The 17,526-nt window shown below is 40.4% G+C and overlaps 1 protein-coding gene across 1 annotated transcript in view; it reads right to left on the bottom strand.

Moving 5' to 3' along the window:
• The window catches only part of PHF21B (PHD finger protein 21B), an 82,360-nt gene extending 75,882 nt beyond the window's left edge, over positions 1–6,478 (bottom strand). Inside the window, exon 1 of the mRNA XM_033514574.1 lies at positions 5,881–6,478. Coding sequence (XP_033370465.1) covers positions 5,881–6,006 — 126 coding nt within the window. The 5' untranslated portion in view covers positions 6,007–6,478. The remainder of the gene's footprint in view (positions 1–5,880) is intronic.
• Positions 6,479–17,526: the final 11,048 nt, after the last annotated feature.

The raw sequence follows: 17,526 nt of genomic DNA, 5'->3' as shown, positions 1-17,526 counted from the left end.
GCTTTTACGCTGTATATATCAGAGTAGTAAGGCCAAATCCTGCTCTTAGATGCCCATTTTAAATATGGAGTAAATTCATTAATCTCCCTTAATAAAACTTGCAACTAAGAGGGTGCAGATATAAGCAGAATGTGTCACACACACTCTATAACCCATTTCCTAAAATTACCGTTCTCTGTACTACTGTCTAATGGTAGAGTTAAAACTTAAGCCCCAATGGCAAGAATTGATCACGGGATGGTGAGTGGAGTGGTGAATCCTTGGAGTTTCTTCTCTCTGAGTGCTTTTCTTTATTATTATTCTCAATTTAATTTGGCCAAGTCACCTCTCCTATTCTACACTTTCACATATTCCTGAAGGTACACTCTAATAGGACCATACTTCACAATTCCTCTGTTTAGAACAACTCTGGTGTATGAAACTGGCCATGGTGGCACAGTCAGTACTTTTATCTGTTCAAAATCTCCACACCACAGGCTTTCTGTGGAGTTTTCTCTGTTGCTATTTTGAACAGAACACTGTTACCACACCAGGTTGCTTTCATAGACCAGCAAAAGCAGAAAGCTCAGAGCCCTAATTAGGCCCCAGCAGGAAGCCCAGCCTCTGTTTCACATTTGAGTTAACTATAAAAACCAGAACAATTTAGAGAAAGTCAATAGGAACTGTTACCCACACAGAGCAATCATTGCTCTGCTCCTCCAAGACAGACACCCAGAAACCAATATAGTGACCAATAAAACAAAGCTCAAGTAAGCTCTCAACAAATCTCTTCAATATCTTGAAATTCATCAGCCATCACTGACCAACGCAGATCTGAATAAAAATACAACTGAACACCAGTTGGTGCTCTGGAGATTGCCAACATGACCAAGGCTGTCATAATCCTTTTTTTTTATTTTATTTTCCCCCTCTCCTAGATCTGTGTGGAGCCTCCAGATCTTTCTTTTGTCCTTACTTGTGCTCACTAGTTATCATTTCCACCTGCATTTCCGCACATGGATGAGGAAGATGCCCAAAGAGATACAGCAAAGGCTAAGGGGGCCGTAGCATGATCCAAGGACTTGCTGAACAGTTCTCATTCCCAAGGATGCCATGTGCAGCATAGACACTGAGGCATTCTCAAAATTACCAAAAAAGGCCTGTAGTGTGGCTGCCAATACAGGGATCCTGCCTAAGGCAGCCCTTGTGTGCTTCATATGGAGAAGTTCAGTTTTCCCACAGTAAAACATGGAATAATAACACCTCAGTCATACCAACTCCATATTGTGAGGATAAATTTACTATTGCCATGTTTTCAGGCACTGTAGTAACATGGATTCTAGGAAAAAAAAATATCTAAATATAGCCACATAACCAATACAGGTAAATACCTCTATAAATAAAACCTGTAAGTACTGCTGCGATACAAATAATAAATAAAAACCAAAAAGACTTAGTCACGTGCACAGGAGGATTTCCAGTTACAGAAGTAGTACTTTTACAAAGGGCACAGTGAAGCACATAAAGTAGGATGGTGAAGAGAAAGGTAATAAATCATTCTACAAATATATTATTCAGAGAAATTACCATCATAGGCAAAAGTATGTCCCTGAAGTTCCAGGATGCTTTTTTTACTGGTAAATTGACTATACAGATAACTAACAGGTATGTATGAGCATCCTCCTAAATGTATAAAAGCCACATTTCCTGAAAAATAAATGGATGCCCGTGTTGTCTGCTCAGTCTAAACAGGGACACAAGTAGTTCTGTGAGCTGTGGAGTTAATGAAGCATTTGTGGACAAGAGTTTATTATCTTGCCAGGAATTTATAGCACCATAAATCCTCATACTGTATTTTGCTTTGAAAGGACCCTTCTGTATAGAAAAGCCCCAGGATGCAAGAGGACGTGTGCATGGGGAAGCTTCCAAATTTTCTCTAGCTGACCCAGGGAAATACATGTGTGGTAAGGGAAGTACAGGAGGTAGGTTTGATGCTGTTTTTGGAGTCAGGATGGGCAGGGAGCCAGGGCCTTGCTAAGGTGTTCTGTAAGAGTAGCACAGAGTAACAGGAGACAGAGATCCCAGTGAGTTTCAGACATTCTGTGTGCGTGTCCTGGTGCTCCATGGCTCAGTACTGACACGTCCTTCTAGCACTTTTGTCTTCCACCACAGATCCTGAAAGGCAGCCAAGGGGTCTGACAGCAGTATTCCTCCTCTCTGCTTGTGCTTCCAATGCTGCCTGATCCAACTGTCTTTCCAACAACCAAAAGGCTTTCTGATTTCCCCAAACCAGACCCTGGAATGACTGCTGGCCCAAACATTTGCTAGTTAGAAGAGAATGAGGAGACAGCAGAGGGGCATTTTCTTTACAAGCTACATTGTTCCAGCACAGCAGATGGAACTTTGTCCTTCAGCAAAGCAACCTCAGACCTTGTTTTCAGTCAGGAAATGGTGGTGAGGATAGGAAAGGGTAACTACCACATAAGTATCATTACAATAAAAATAAAATTTGAGAGGCTTATATCAAAATCTCTTTATACCAAAGTATGTTGTAGGTACAGGCATACCATTGACTCCCCAATAGCTCTAGGGCATTCTCTCTACACAGCAGCACTAGAAATTCTCTGAAGGCACAGCATACCTATCATGTATAAACCATATGCCAGAAAAATTCTGCTTATGCCAGCAAAATTCTGCTTTAGCCAACATAACTTGCTCCAGATTATCCAAATGGAGCTCTAAGATTAATGTCTTGAAGTGGGAGCAAGAGCTCCACTCATGATATCCCTCTCTGTACACTTGCATCAGTGTAGCTCCATCAGTCATGTCTTCACACATGGGGTTGACACTGAAAGGCTGCCAGGGAATAGTGCAGACCCAGTGCTGATTCCTGCAGCTCACCATTTACAATGCTTACATACTTCAGTTCTTTTTAATCTCACAATATATCCAGCTTCTAATGAACCATGTGATATGTGTACAAACAATCCTTTAGCATCTGTTATGCATTTATTTACTTAGATACTTTTTCCAATGCAGATATGGCTTCCATGAAGTCAACAAGATTTCAAAATCACTTTGAAAATCTGGGTAAACAACAGCCTAAAATGAAAGCACTGACTCGCAGCTGCCCAAATGAACTTTTTGTAACAAACTTATATTTAATTCTATTTGAAAGTTCTGTATTAGATAGTGTTTGATACCCTATCAATTTTTTCTGCTAAGTTTCATTTAGCATTTCTTTCTTCTTGCTAGATACCACATGAGATGACCATATACACATTCTGATCCTCTAAATGCTTGCAAGCAGAAATCACTGTTCAGACACTCATTACATTTCATGCCCTCACCCTTTCCCTCACTTTTCAGATGCAGAGGAAAAGGCTACACTACACAAGTAATCTCATTTACAACTGTCATCTTGCCATTTTAGCCCAGTTTGAAGAGATGTATTATCCTCCATCTTACAGACTACATACACTTCTGTAGGAAAAAAAAACCCAAACAACTTTACAGAGCAGTAACAACATTACAAAAGAACCCAAAAATAAGACATAGTAAATGTTTACTAATAATGAAATTTCCCTCCAACACTACAGTGCTTGTAGCTAAGGTGTTACTATTATTGATTCATGAATAACACTCCAGAAACAATCAAGAATACTGAGCATGAACAAGAATAGGGTTTTTTCCCCAGAAAAATAAATCTTGCAAAACAAGTTTAATTTGGGTAGAGGAGGGATAATTAACATGCAATCCAGCACTAAAGCTTGATGACAGTTAGGACCAATGATCAGCTTGCATTTTTTATTTTTGTAATACAGTATTTCTTACTGTTTTTATCCATGCTTGCTGACTATTCTCAAAAAGATAAAACTACTAAAGTCCTCTGGTTTAGAAATAAAATGGTTTTGCCATTCCTCAGTTTCTTCCTTCATCAATTGCAGACATAATCAGAGATACTAAATCACAAAGTTGTTGGAAACTTGCAATGTGAAGACATCTCTAAATAAAAACATTTTCCTTTAGCAAAACCAAGGCAAACCCCAAATGCTGATCAGCATTCCCATGCTACTCAAACAACAACAAGCCTCTGCTTGAAATGAAGCTGCTCCTTGCAAAGAAAAGTTGCAATGCCAGGACAAACACTGTTTCAGGCTTTAGAGAATATAAAATAGAACCCTGCACGAGCATCAGTGCTTGGCTCCAGAAGACTGGAATACATCATTGAGCCCATCATGCCTGGGGATGTGGAAGGTGGGACTGGGACCCATTTGCCCTTTTGAAAGGATAAATAGGAAGGAGGATGGATTATTCAACACCACAGCATGTTAGAAATTCTTCCTCCAACAACACTTGAAGAAATTGAAAGTTTGCAGCCAAATTTATAACTCACATTGTTCTCCAGCACCTGGGAGTGCTGCTTCACTATTTGGTCTAAACATATTAAATTATATTTCAAGCTTCTTCCCTCATTGCTTTGATTCTTTTCGTCCAATGGCTCCTGACAGTGACAGTAAAAGATAGTACTTCACAAAATGATAGACCATTGTAATATTGAAACTTTTATCTTTCATATTATTATCATTCATATAGTTATTTTCCAGGATTCTAAGAAATATCTAATAGAATACCATCAAGTATATTTTCAATAAAGCATAAACAATACCTTCTAAAAAGGAAATTACCCAGCATGAAATACAAAATGGATATTCAAAATCCAATTCCCCAGACAGATACGTTAGTGTAACAGCTAAACAGAACACTGATTCTCCAGGAAAAATGACAGGACAATTTGGTTTCCAAAGTAGCTGAATGTGCTTTCCATTTGTCAGTGGATGCAGTAGGTGATGGTCATGTCCCATATGCTGTTTAGGAAGGGGCTTCCTGGGTGTTAAAAAGCCTCATGCATTCCAACATAACCTTGACTTACAGAAATCTTCAGGTATAGTTTGCCTGTTGCCTTTATCCATACCAGGTTCTCCTTTCCTGATTATTAGAGATTCATATCCTGAGCCTGTGAAGGGGAATAGAGTACAAAACCCCGCCTAGACTAACACAGCCCCTATGTGCAGAGAGCAAAAAAGAAATCCATGTGAGCATTTATACATTACACCCTCTTCTACAAAGTTTTGGAAAGGCTTTATCACTTTTCTTTACATTTCAACTTCCCTCTCTTTTGACTGGAGTCAAATCTTCTGTGCTAATGGACTGCACAAAACATACCGTGCACCAAACAAACAGCACCCCTTCCCCTTCTGATCTCCTTTCACTAAGTCCGTTTAATATTTTAATTACCATGAACATTAACATAAACATTAAACACGTTATGCATCTGGACCCGGAGGCAACAGCCTGCCAGCTCCGCTGTGCCTAAGCGAGAGCAGGTTCCAGCACCGCCAGCACAGCCAGCAGCTCCCCCGCCCCGCAAACATTTCTCTGCGTAAACTTCGTGAGCTTTAAGAACTGCTCCAGAATCAGAGACGCGGCGATAGAAGGTGGGGCAACTGAGGACCAGCAACACGAGGCTCCCAAACGCCCAGCGCTAATCATCAGAGCAGGATGCCCTCCCCTTGCAGGCCGGCGGGGCGAGCACCGCACCCCGATGGCTCCGGGATAGAGGGACAGATCTCTCCTTGCTCCCGCACCCCGACAGTAGTGGGATGGAGGGTCAGGTCTCCCCCCGCCCCGCCGGCACCTCCCCAGGCCCGGAGCCCCTCACACCGCCCGCCCAGCGGTCACCCACTCCCGCCCCGTCCGCCCAGAGCCCTCAGCGCCGCCCCGCTCCCGCCCGGCCCTCATCCCTCCCTCCCGGCCCCCATCCCTCCCTCCCGGCCCCATCCCTCCCTGCCTCCTTCCCTTCAGGCCCCCAGCCTTCCCTCCCTCCCGGCCCGGCCGTACCTGGGCGCTGGAGCCGAGCTCCGGCGGCCGGCGGGCACCCACAACCTTGGCCGAGGTCTGCAGATTGACGGGCGCGCTCTGCGGTGGCTCCGCACCCATCCCGCCGTGCAGGGTCGCCGTGACCATCGCGATGGGCGCCCGGGCCGGCAGCGCGGGGATGGGCAGGTTGTGCCCGGGGCTGCCGCCGGGGCTTCCGCCGCCCGGAGCCTTGAGGAGCGCCGGGACAACGCCGGGCTTGGCTCTGCCGCCGGCGCCGCTGCCCACCAGCACCGCCAGCTTCTGCCGGGAGAGGGGGAGAAAGAAGCGGCACCGTCACCGCAGGGCTGCAGACGAACACGGCCCCACGGCCCCAGGCAGCACGGATTTGGGGTTATTTCTTTTTCGTTTGGTGGGGTTTACAGTTTTATTCCTGGCAGGGGAAGGGCTGGGTTCCCCCCTCTTTGCTCGGGAATTCGTGGGTTGCACTCTGAGCTTCCAAAGTTGGGTTTTGGTGTTGGATTTTCTTCTTTTTGGGCTGTGCCTCGAACTAAAATCCTAGTATAAATGATCGTGATATAAGTCTAGGTAACACTTCAGCTTCAATTAATAATAAAAGGCTTAAAGAATGGTATTTTCAACATTCTCTTCCACTGGTCTGAATACCCATTCCACATGCCCACCGCACCCCAGTACTTGGCGACTTCCTGTGTTCTTTCACCAGGACTGGCTTTGGAGTCAATTTACTGCTTTCCCTTTAAAGTTTTCTCTTCCTCACAAAATTCCACTATTTTTTCAGTGTTGGTAATTAGAAGAATAAATATTACTATTGTCATAATCATCATCATCATCGTTATAGATGAGCAATACAATGGTTGGCTCTCACAATTAAGGGATGAATATTAGGTGTATGTTAAAAATTTTTTCATTCTTTTTATTAATACATTTTTATTAATGTGTAGTTGTTATTATTATAGTATATTATTATGTTATTATATTATACATATTATGAATATATTTTTATTAATCCAATATATATTATATTATATTATATTATATTATATTATGTTATGTTATGTTATGTTATGTTATGTTATGTTATGTTATGTTATGTTATGTTATGTTATGTTATGTTATGTTATGTTATGTTATATTATATTATATTATATTATATTATATTATATTATATTATATTATATTATATTATATTATATTATAATGTTATATGTTCTCCCCACCATCCTCTTTCCCCTCCTATTGTTGTCTCTGGACAGCCTTGATAGCCGGGGAATTTGGGAGAGCTCAGGTTTGTTCCTATTGCAGCACCTGATCTCCAATCAAGATGTAAGAAAGTGATCTCCACCAATAGACGGCAAAGGAGTTGAGTGACAAGATTTTGGGCAGTGCTAGGGGTATAAAAGGCAGAGCATCCATTTGGTAGATGAGCACATGCTGGTTTAGTTTTATAAACCCAGCACTGCTTTTTAGCCTTATTCAGTCTTTTTGTTGTATTTTGTTATGGTTTAATAAACCTTCGACATTTTAAAAGTGAGTGTCATTTCTCACATCATCAAAGCTAACTTTTCTCCATAGTATCATTTTAACCTGAAGTACTCTGTTTTTCTTAACAGTTTTTCTTTTATATTGCTACAGAGGAGCTATTCCATCTCTGTTTTAGGAATATTTTGATTATGACCTTGTTATAGGATCTCTGAGAAGATTTGTATTTGAGATTTCTGCAGGTACTGTGAAGATGCATATGGTGAATAATAGTGTGTATATAAAATGCTCACTTTTGAAAAGGAAAAAAAACCAAAAACTTCTATAAAGTTGTTGCACTTTGAGTAATCTTGGGAGATTTTCTTATTAATGCCATTTAGGCAAGTTTTTTATATGTGGAAAAAATATGCCGGTTCAAGCCTCTTTTGATATCTTTAATTATTAAACATTTTTACTAGAGTTGACATCAAGGGCACTTAATCCTGCAAACAGTTCTGTCCATGTTTAACTTTGTACACTGACCATAACTTTGGACTCCAATGCAATTACGTGTCATGTACAGCCTTTGGGAAACTGCTGTTCTACTGTTAAAGCCCATTAAGGGTTTTGTTGTCAACTTTGTTTAAAATACAATGTGTGTACAGAAGAGTGTGCATGTATAAGGTTACTGACATGCTTACTTCTTTCCAGAATCAAGGCTGAAAACCTTACTACTGGGCATCAAATAGAAGCCTTGTAGCACAAAACTTAAGTGACTTCTAGGAAAATACATCCCTTCTTACCTTTAAACCCATCATACACTTTAAGACTGGAAAAGCTTAGTGGACATATATGTTTGCTCCAGGAACAAACAGGAAGTTTTTGTGTTTATATGAAATCACAAGCATATGCTCTACCTCACAAGCACACACTTTATCAGAGATATTTGCTTCAGATTTTAATATACAGAAATTACTTCTTTTTGGTCAAAGGTTGGACTCCTTGATCTTTGAGGTCTTTTCCAACCTTATTGAATCTGTGGTTCTGTGATTCTAATGTCAGCATTACTTTAGTAATTGTAACTTTGTATAAACTGTTTTGAGCTTTCTTCATTTTTGTCTTTACCTTTTATTCTCCATTGCCCTGACAATCATCCCAAGGAAGCATAGGCAATATTCTCCTTATTCTTTATGCTGTTGTGTGTCATAGAAGTTTTGAAGAGAAAAGAGCTTTCTCTTCAAAACAGAAACATACCTGTCTGACAGTTTAGGAGTGCTCAAGTGAAAGACAAGAACATTAGCTATGTGTTTTATGTAGGGGGTGAAAGTTGCTTATGAAAAATTGCACAAACCTCTGTTTTTCTGGTTTGTTGTAGCAATTTTCCACTGGTGTTCCTTGCACTGATTTCATGCCCTGTGGTATGGTGCTGCAGATGCCAAAGAGAATTGGGACAGCATGTGGGAGAGCTGACCACCTCCTCTCCTGCTCTACAGAATATTTCCTTGCAAAGCACCTAATTAACCCCTACAGTGACATAAAGCTCTCAGACTAAGAGTTCAGCCCTGTGGTTGTACTTGTGCTTTATGTCCTGTGCAAAATGCAAGCTCACAGACTGTCTGAAAATGCTGTACTTGGTTACAGTGCTAGAAATCCATTGCCTAACTGGAGTTAGTCCAGGAAGGAAATCCTAGCTCTGCTGCAAATTACCAGAGGTTTGCTGATGACATTGGTAGCGTTGGGTGGGGATTCTTTTGTGATCCTAGGAGCATTTGCTATTCCTGATAGATCACTGTACTGATGAAGTGTCTTTTAATATTTGTCCTCAGACATGAATGTGTGGGTTACTGAATGAAAAATTTCTTACAGAAACACTCAGCACTACTCTGATTTCGTATTTTCACTTAAAGTTTTAATAAGTAATATTCTAGTAGTATTGGTACAGCTTTACTTCTTTCTCAGACAGTTTAGTAACAGAAAACAGAAAATCTAAGCAGGTAACACTTGACTCTAAAAGACAGACAATCCTTGGTAGGTCAGTGGAAAGAACAAGTAAATTAAGTAGATTTTAACTTTCTTGACTAACTTCAATAGCAACTATTTGCTTTTTGTCTTGTTTCAAAGGAGCAAATTAGCCGAGAAGTACAAAAACAGAAATTCTGTAAACAAACAAAAAAATATCACTACTTAAACTACCATCCATCCTTTCCCCCTACCAGCATTAACAGTGAGTCAGTTTGATGCATGTTAACATTTTTCTTAATAACCTCACAATCCCGTCTATTAATGTGTATGCAATCCAAAGAGCTAAGGAAATTAAGATTACTGCTTGTTTCAGTCTAAGCTGTGATAAACATGAAATGCTTGTGAAACTGGAAAACTTTCATTTAAATATAGGTTTTGTTGTTTTTCTAAGTAAATACAGGGAAAACATTATGTCCTTGGGATAGGCTTGCAAAGACTAATTGGCCCATGTCTGTCACCTCCTGATGGTAGAGTGTTATACTAAATTTATTTAAATATCTGAAAATTTTAGAAACTAAATATGGGAGTATATACAAAGGATCAAGTGCTCAAGATTAGCTTTCAAAATAGAGGTACACAAAAGCTGTCTTTTTTAGGGGAAAAGCAGCAACAGCATATCTTCTTTTTAATTAATCTTTTATTAATTTTCTAAAATGTACCTATCAAAACTTTAAAAATAGCCTCTTTAATCAAACTGTGTTAATTAAGAATGAGTTATTCTCATATCTTTGTGGTTTTTTCTTTGTAACAGCCATTTTTACTTTATAACCCTGAGAAGATGTTGGTAAAGGAGTGTTGACAGAAACAAAGATTATGATATGAAAGATTAAAATAATCCTCAACAAAACCTACATCTGCTGTATTCTATTTCTGCCAGATTAATTAAAAGAATAATCTTAGTTTTTTAAAGAGAAAGAAAATCTGCATTTTGAGAATCAGTCAGCATAACATATTATCAGATACTTTTGGAATAATGAACAATAAGACACTAAGCAAGCTTTGGACACTGCAGCAGAAAACATGTGCTGATACAATGGAAGAGCCAAAAGAGAGGAAAAGAAGAAAAAAAATATTGGCTTTAAATGCTGGAAAGCAGGTCTCTGCTTCTCATCCACAGCATAATAGCACACACAATACACCAATTTTGAAACAGCACCTTTTCAATAGCAACACGACTTTCATTTTCACTGCAGGATGCCACAGGCAGTCCAGAGTTTGAAATATGTATGCTGGTCACACACAAACACGCCACAATGTGCTGGAAATCTGCCACTTGTTTATGATTTCCCATCATGTACATGGCATGGTCTCAACTATTTAAAGCAGAGTTAATATTTTTTTTTCCGTATGTATCAAAATAACTCTGGCCTTCCTATTTATTAGTGCATGTAAGCCTTCTCCCTGTCCCCTCCTTTCTTGTGAGGTCTGTTGTTGTAAAGGTTTGCAGGTAAGAAGGTGGCAGTCCAACAGTTTTAGCCTCAAATTTGATTACTCAAATGCTACTTCTGCTATCAGAAACCACAAATCATTCTGTTTAGTGAATAAAGCAAGGGAAAGAGCAAAGGGAGAAAGTATTTGCAGGTGGCTGTTCTGTTGTGATCCACACACTAAGGAATGGGGCACGTGTATGCACACAAGCAGGCTCCAGCCAGGCTTCAAATACACAGCACTGCTTCTGGTGCAAGGCTTTGGCTCCTTCATTGTCACTCTGCTGCAGTTTACATCATGTCTTCAAACCATTACTGATCTGATGTCAACAGTACTTCATACATGCATCTCAAATGAGAGCATGGTCATGCTCTACAAGGGAGGAATTCTCAGCTCCTAGCTGCTCTCTGCCATAGCAGTGATTTAAAACACACACCCCTTTCAGCAAACCTTCATGTTTTCCTAGTAAAATATGAGATCTGTTTAAAAAGGACCTAAAATTCACTGCCCATCACATTTATATTTTAACACCTACACACAGTAGATAGAGACCTCAGTCCATTAATCTTTCCAGAATGATGTTCTGACAAAGCAGTTTGGTTGTGAAAAACTGCAGCTGTTTACAGAGCAATACCAGTTTTTTCCTTAGTGGCCCCATGGCTATGAGAAAACATTTGACATAACTCTGAGAGTTTTTTTAGCTTGCAGAACACTGGCAATCCACTTTCAAACCAAAATTATGTCTTTCTCAATTAATAATATAACATTCTGCACTAATCTAATGCCATGCATGCAAACCAGCTGAACAGAGTTCTCCAGCAATGAGAGCCATGTCCTCTCTTCATTTACCCAATAGTCACAATAAAATTCTCTTGAACAACAGAATATTTAATATTCAGAGAGTGACAACATACAAACACACTGTAAACACAGTCATCAGCTATGGCACTTTAGTACATTGTCTTGGGATTTTGGTTCAATCCTATGAATTTCCATGTATTTCTCCTATATTTCCAAGTTGCTGCTTAAATACATAGCTGATCCTGCCTGATCTGAACCTTATTTCATGAGCCAACCATCATAACTTCACACACTGAAACAAAGAAATGAGCAGGGCTTCAGACAAGCACATATGTACATACAGGCCCCCAGAGGAGTTTGGTGGATGCTTATGTAGGCAAAAGGCTTTGTAGTCTGTATTTTATCCCTGGATTCCTGTAAAAAAAATGCTTCCTTTTGCATACAGGCCTCGAGCACTAGGTTACCTGTGCCCAAAGAGAAGACATTAAAACTGGTTCTCATACAATGAAAGATGAAGACTGTCACATGGAAAGGTTTTATGCGCAGTTTCCAAAAATGCTGTATTTCATGTAAAGGTGTTCAAGATGCGCAACCGAGGGGGAGGAGGAGGAGGTGGAAGAGCAGGAAGAAAGGGAGGAGGAGGAAGAGGAGGAAGAGGAAGAGAAAGAGAAAGAGGGTTTTAGAGAGGGTTGGGGTAGTTCCTTCTGCCAGTTGCTCAGTAAATGCAAACCTGTCAGTGCTGCAAACGCTCTCCCTGCGACTCTCCCAGCTTGGGCAGGGATGGGGAGAATGGATGGGAGGGAGAAGAAATTGCTCGACAGAAGTATTTTTAATGACCCCCAGGGTGAGGCCACCATGGCACAGACCGAGGTGAGGTACCCGGGGGCAGGCAGCCTTCCTCCTCCTCCTCCTCCCTCTCCTCCCTTCCTCCTCACCAATACATTGCTCCCGTCCCCCTGCCTCTTCCTAAAGGCAGCCCCCAAAAGCATGATTAATATCAAGGAGGTAGTGACTGCCCGACTAGGTACAACTTGAGTGTTAGTTTTTGTAAGAATTAAAAAATAGCTGAAGAAAATCTGGGACTCAATTGAAACAGCCTTTCCAGGGGCGGACTGTCAACCAAAGGAAGATGAGTGTGAAACACGGGCAGGAAGGTTTATGTGTGCTGAAGTACAATCTCAGCATTAGTTGGCTGGGGTTTTTTTACGGCTTCTTTTGTCTGTTTGTTTCTTCTCCTTTTTCTTTTCATTATTCTTTTTCTTTTTTTATTCTTTTTCTTTTTCATTTTCTTTTTATTTTCCTTATTCCTTTTCTTTCTCTCTTTTTTTTTTTTTTGACAACTTCCTGCCTGCCTGTCATTAGAAGTAAGAATGTATTTCTTTGTCTCTATCAGATCTCAGTTAATTAGCCATTGCTGCATCAGGCTCAAGGATTTAAATTCAAAGTGAAACTCATTCTAATCAAAACTGCAGCAAACTGGAGGTTTTGTTTGACTTTAACCTGAGAGTCAGTTATTGTATCACTGATGTACATACTTGCATTACCAGCTGAGTGCTTTCAGCATCCCCCTATCAGTGTGAAATATTTAATCGACACAAGGATCCAATCAGCACAGCAGAGGGGAAGCTAGTGTGTGCATTCATTTACTTCACTTGAAAAGCTGTAAAGCAGGTCAGAAACACATAACCTTCTCTCTTTCCCCCTGCTCCTTCCCCTCCCAAACACAGCACATCAGAGGAGTTTTGGCAGCAGGGGGAGGGACTGAAAGCCACCCTGTATGAATCCAGATAGGATAGTCAGACAATAAATTAGTCACTCCTGCCAAAGAATGACAAACACTGCCTGAAACAGAAGAGGGGAACAACGCACAATAACACCACCACACCCAGACATGCCCCTCAAAATCCCTTCAACTAATTACATTGTGTAATTGTTTGTTTTTAATCTTTGACTGTTTTAAAGATGGAAAGATGGCTGAATGATTACCCCTTCTGTGTATGACATTAATTAGAGGGAAAGCACATGCCAGGAAATATTGAAACAGTCTTTCTAATAAAGTGCAAAATGGCTTTTGATTTTCTAACCTGCCACATTCTCCAGGAAAGGCTTCCACTAATATTATTGGTATTAAAATCTGGTTTAGAAGTGCTCACAAGTTCTTCTGCACATCAGCATTTTTAGATACCGCAGTGGACAACGCTAAACTTTTTCTGCTTCTAATTCTACCCTTGTATTTCTGGCTTATTCTCCAAAGACAGTCAAGTTCCTTGTCTGCTTGGTATCGTAATGAGAATACCAACATGGCATTTTCTTTCACAAGGGATCATATACAACCTGAATGTTACATGAATAAATTTGTTCAATCCTCCAAGCAAAACCATCCCACAGAAATGTGACCACAGACGATTATTAAAGTTGCATCAAAAAACCCCACCCCAGCTTGTCAGTGTGAGTGACTGAACTCTCAATGTGGCTGCTCTCCACGATAGGGCAGCAATAACGAATTAACAGATTTATGCAAAGAGAAAATTTTCCAAACTGGTAAATACTCCAACAATGGTAACCATGGGCTTAGAAATACACATTCAGTCAACTGCAATTAGCCTTTAATTTCTGAACCCATTAAACATCTTGCTGACTGCAAAAACCAATGCATTTTAAATGGTATTGCTAACTGGCAATTCACTCATCAAAGCTTGGAATTAGCTGTTTACTGACATGTAAACTGCACTTTTTAACTAACACAGAGTAGGGAGGAAGAGGATGCTATTTAATGAGAAAAGTCCGATTGATATAATGGAACATTCTGGTAGTGCCTGTGCATCTTGAAGGAGAGGAGGAGGGGGAGTTGAGGGTTGAGGTTTCTTTAATAACCTCACAAATAATCCCTCCTCCTTTCTCTCTCTCAAACCATGCCAATGATCAAGGAAATGAGAACAAGGCGCTTGATTCACAGCTGACTCTCTCTTCTTGTTACATCAGATCAAGAAGGAGCAGTGTAACAGGAAGGGGGGAGCTGATTTCTGCTGAGGAAACAAATCTGCAAGCTGGCATTTTGTCTCCTACTCCTATTAATTAGACCACTTTTCTGTCAGAAACAGAGCTTTTAAAACTTGCAATAGAGTTACATGTGTGCTCACACACACACACATATCCAGAAAATTAAATATTATGTGGGTGGGATGAACTCCTCCCAAAAAATCGTCAAGGCAAGAGTAGTTGGTTTCCCATTTTATTTGATGGATAGATCTCTATTCTTTCCCTTAATACCAAATTTAAAATGTACAATAAGCTGCTAATAGTAAGACACAGCCTGTGCTGAAGCTCCCAGTAATGAAAGCCTTTAGAGAGGGGGAACTGTGTTCTGAAGCAGGTCTGCAAGGCTCTGACATGCTTTTTTTAAACCCAAACTTACCTCAGAAGAAAACTTCAGCTTGATCTCACTATGAATAAAGCAGAAAGCACACAGGCATCCTCTTGGCAGGTCAGAAGAGGGCTCCCTGCTGTGTAACACAGGTTCTCCCATAGCCCCAAAACCAGAGTCCTACTTTCCATTAGCAGCTCAAAATTTACACTTTTGCTGTTGCCAGCTTCTGTTCCTCATGATTTGCCTCATCCCATGCATTCAAGAGGACTGCATTCATACAGCTTGTTTGTTGGTGAAAAGCAAAACAAACACTCTACAAACACACAAAAACACCCTGGCTGTACACCATATAAACACTAATGTACTTTTAACTTAAGTTTTGAGAAAACAAAGGCAGAGTGATTAAAGGCCAGGAACATGCAGACAGCATATGGAGACTAAGTGCCCCAGAACAAGCTGAATGTTTCCATAGTGTGAAACTCATTCATCATAGCTATAAGATGCAGGGCAGACATTTGCATTTCTAGAGTGGGAACTTGTTATTTTTAGATAAATCATGGGATCCAGACCCTTTCTAAATAGCATCAAGCTCACCTTTCTTGATAATCTGCCTCCCTTTTTTTCAGTACTGTGCCTCTTCTCCATGAGTGTCACTAAAATTTGTATTCTATGTGTCTAGAACTCAGGGGCTTCTCATTTTTGCTTAAAAACACACTGCTTCCTATGACCAAGCACTGCAAAAAGAGATGCAACTGCATGCAATCAGAAAAAGTAACAATAAATTAAAGTAATTGATTGTATCCAATTCCAAAGCCACTGCCTCCTAATTCACATTCCCTTTGCCCATTTCTCCCACCAGTCCCAACCTAACCCTCACCCCAACCTGATAATAATTTCTTTGATTTCTCCTTCCTTCACCCCAGCTTAAAATCAAATTTGGAAATGCACATCTATTTTGGAGTGGCAGGAAGAACCAGCAGAACAATAAACCAAGCCAAATCCTTCCCCCCAACCCCCCCTTTTTTCCTGGATAACAGAATCCTCCTGAAATTAACAAATCTAACTGTGAACAGATACAGACTTCCCATGGGATCAAACCATCAGTTCCTCAGTATATATAGAAAGAAGATAGAAGTTAAATGGTTGCATTTCCCCCAAGGGAAGCCAGATCTTCAGTGGTGAAGTATTCCCATCAGAAATTCTGGATAAGTTGCAAAGAAAAGAAAAAAATCCCTGCCTTCGCTCCAGACCTGGTGTAGACATTTCCACAGCAATTCTACATACACATATTTCATCCCAACAGCACAAGCTTTTAGTCTGACTCTGAAGTGATCAGTGTTTTTCAAGTGCAGGCATGTTTGCATGGTGCACATGAAACTGCTCGTAGCAACCTTTCAATTTTCCATCACTCCCGAGTACAGTTTTGGTGAAAAAAACAAAACAGGAGGGGAAATCAAGAGCTCAACTGAAAGCTTACATCCAGACACCTCCTCATTCTAAATCCAGGCTCTTGTGTCCACATGGACCACTGCCAACAGACACAAGGGCAGCAGTGGCCAGAGGAACAATCACCCCATGCTCCCTTTTGGCAAGGGAATGTCAGTATGTGAAGGAAGCTGATTTTGATGTGGAGCTTGAAGAGTGTGCTTTGTTCAGAGGACAAAGATGAAGGCAACTTTGTCAACAGGTGTTTTGCAGAAGCCAACAGCTGTTAGCACACTTCACTAATGAAAAACCCTCTGGCTTGGCAGCACAAAGAGCAGGGTCCTTCTACCCCAGCCTCTGAGTCTGCTTCTGGCCAAGCACACCAGGACTGAGCTGGAATCAGAGCTGTCTTTCAAGATGTGGATAAATCCCTTTGCCTTAGTTTCCCAACTTGGTAACATGCTTTCCTCGTTGAGGTATTGTGAAAATGAGCTTGTTAGCATCCATTAAATGCTGTTTATTTGTATTTTAAAGACAAATTAAATCATATGATTTTATCTTAATCCCACAGGATTATGGCTGTCAAATCAAAGGTAGTGAATTATTGCCCTGTTTTTCTAATCTTGCCTGAAATATTTTCTCACGTCCTTCAAAGGAAACCTTGTGGAGACAAAGATGAGACTTCACAAGTTCAAGCATTTTCATGGGTGCATGTGGGTTTGGGTCTCAAAAAGAACTATGTAGATGGAAGAAACTTAATTTTATGTATTTTATTTTCCACAGGTTGCATAAAAAATAATCTAAAAACCAAAAAATGTAATAAAGCCCATGACCAGAGTAACTGCACCTCTAAAAAGGGTGCTACAGAAGAAAAGTGTTCTACAGAAGAAGAAAAGTGTTCAAAGAAGCTGAAAGGAATGGCAGAAGAGACATACAAAGACAAATTTCTCTCAGCAGCACTCCTGCCATTCTGCTGTCAATGGAGAGAAAATAGCTGAAGTAGAAAACCTCTGAGAGATTCCCCTCCTGCATCATAAAATAAAACTGTTTATTACAAACTATGGAATGAGAATGATGAACAGTTGTGCAGATGTCTTCAGAAGTAAAGGATGCAGAAGGATGAGTTGACAATGGACTTCTATCTCAAG

This window comes from Parus major, chromosome 1A (genome assembly GCF_001522545.3).
Source record: "Parus major isolate Abel chromosome 1A, Parus_major1.1, whole genome shotgun sequence".
In the NCBI taxonomy this organism is placed as follows: Eukaryota; Metazoa; Chordata; class Aves; order Passeriformes; family Paridae; genus Parus; species Parus major.
The sequence above is the reverse complement of the archived record's forward strand: the minus strand, read 5'-3'. Positions and strand labels throughout refer to the sequence as shown.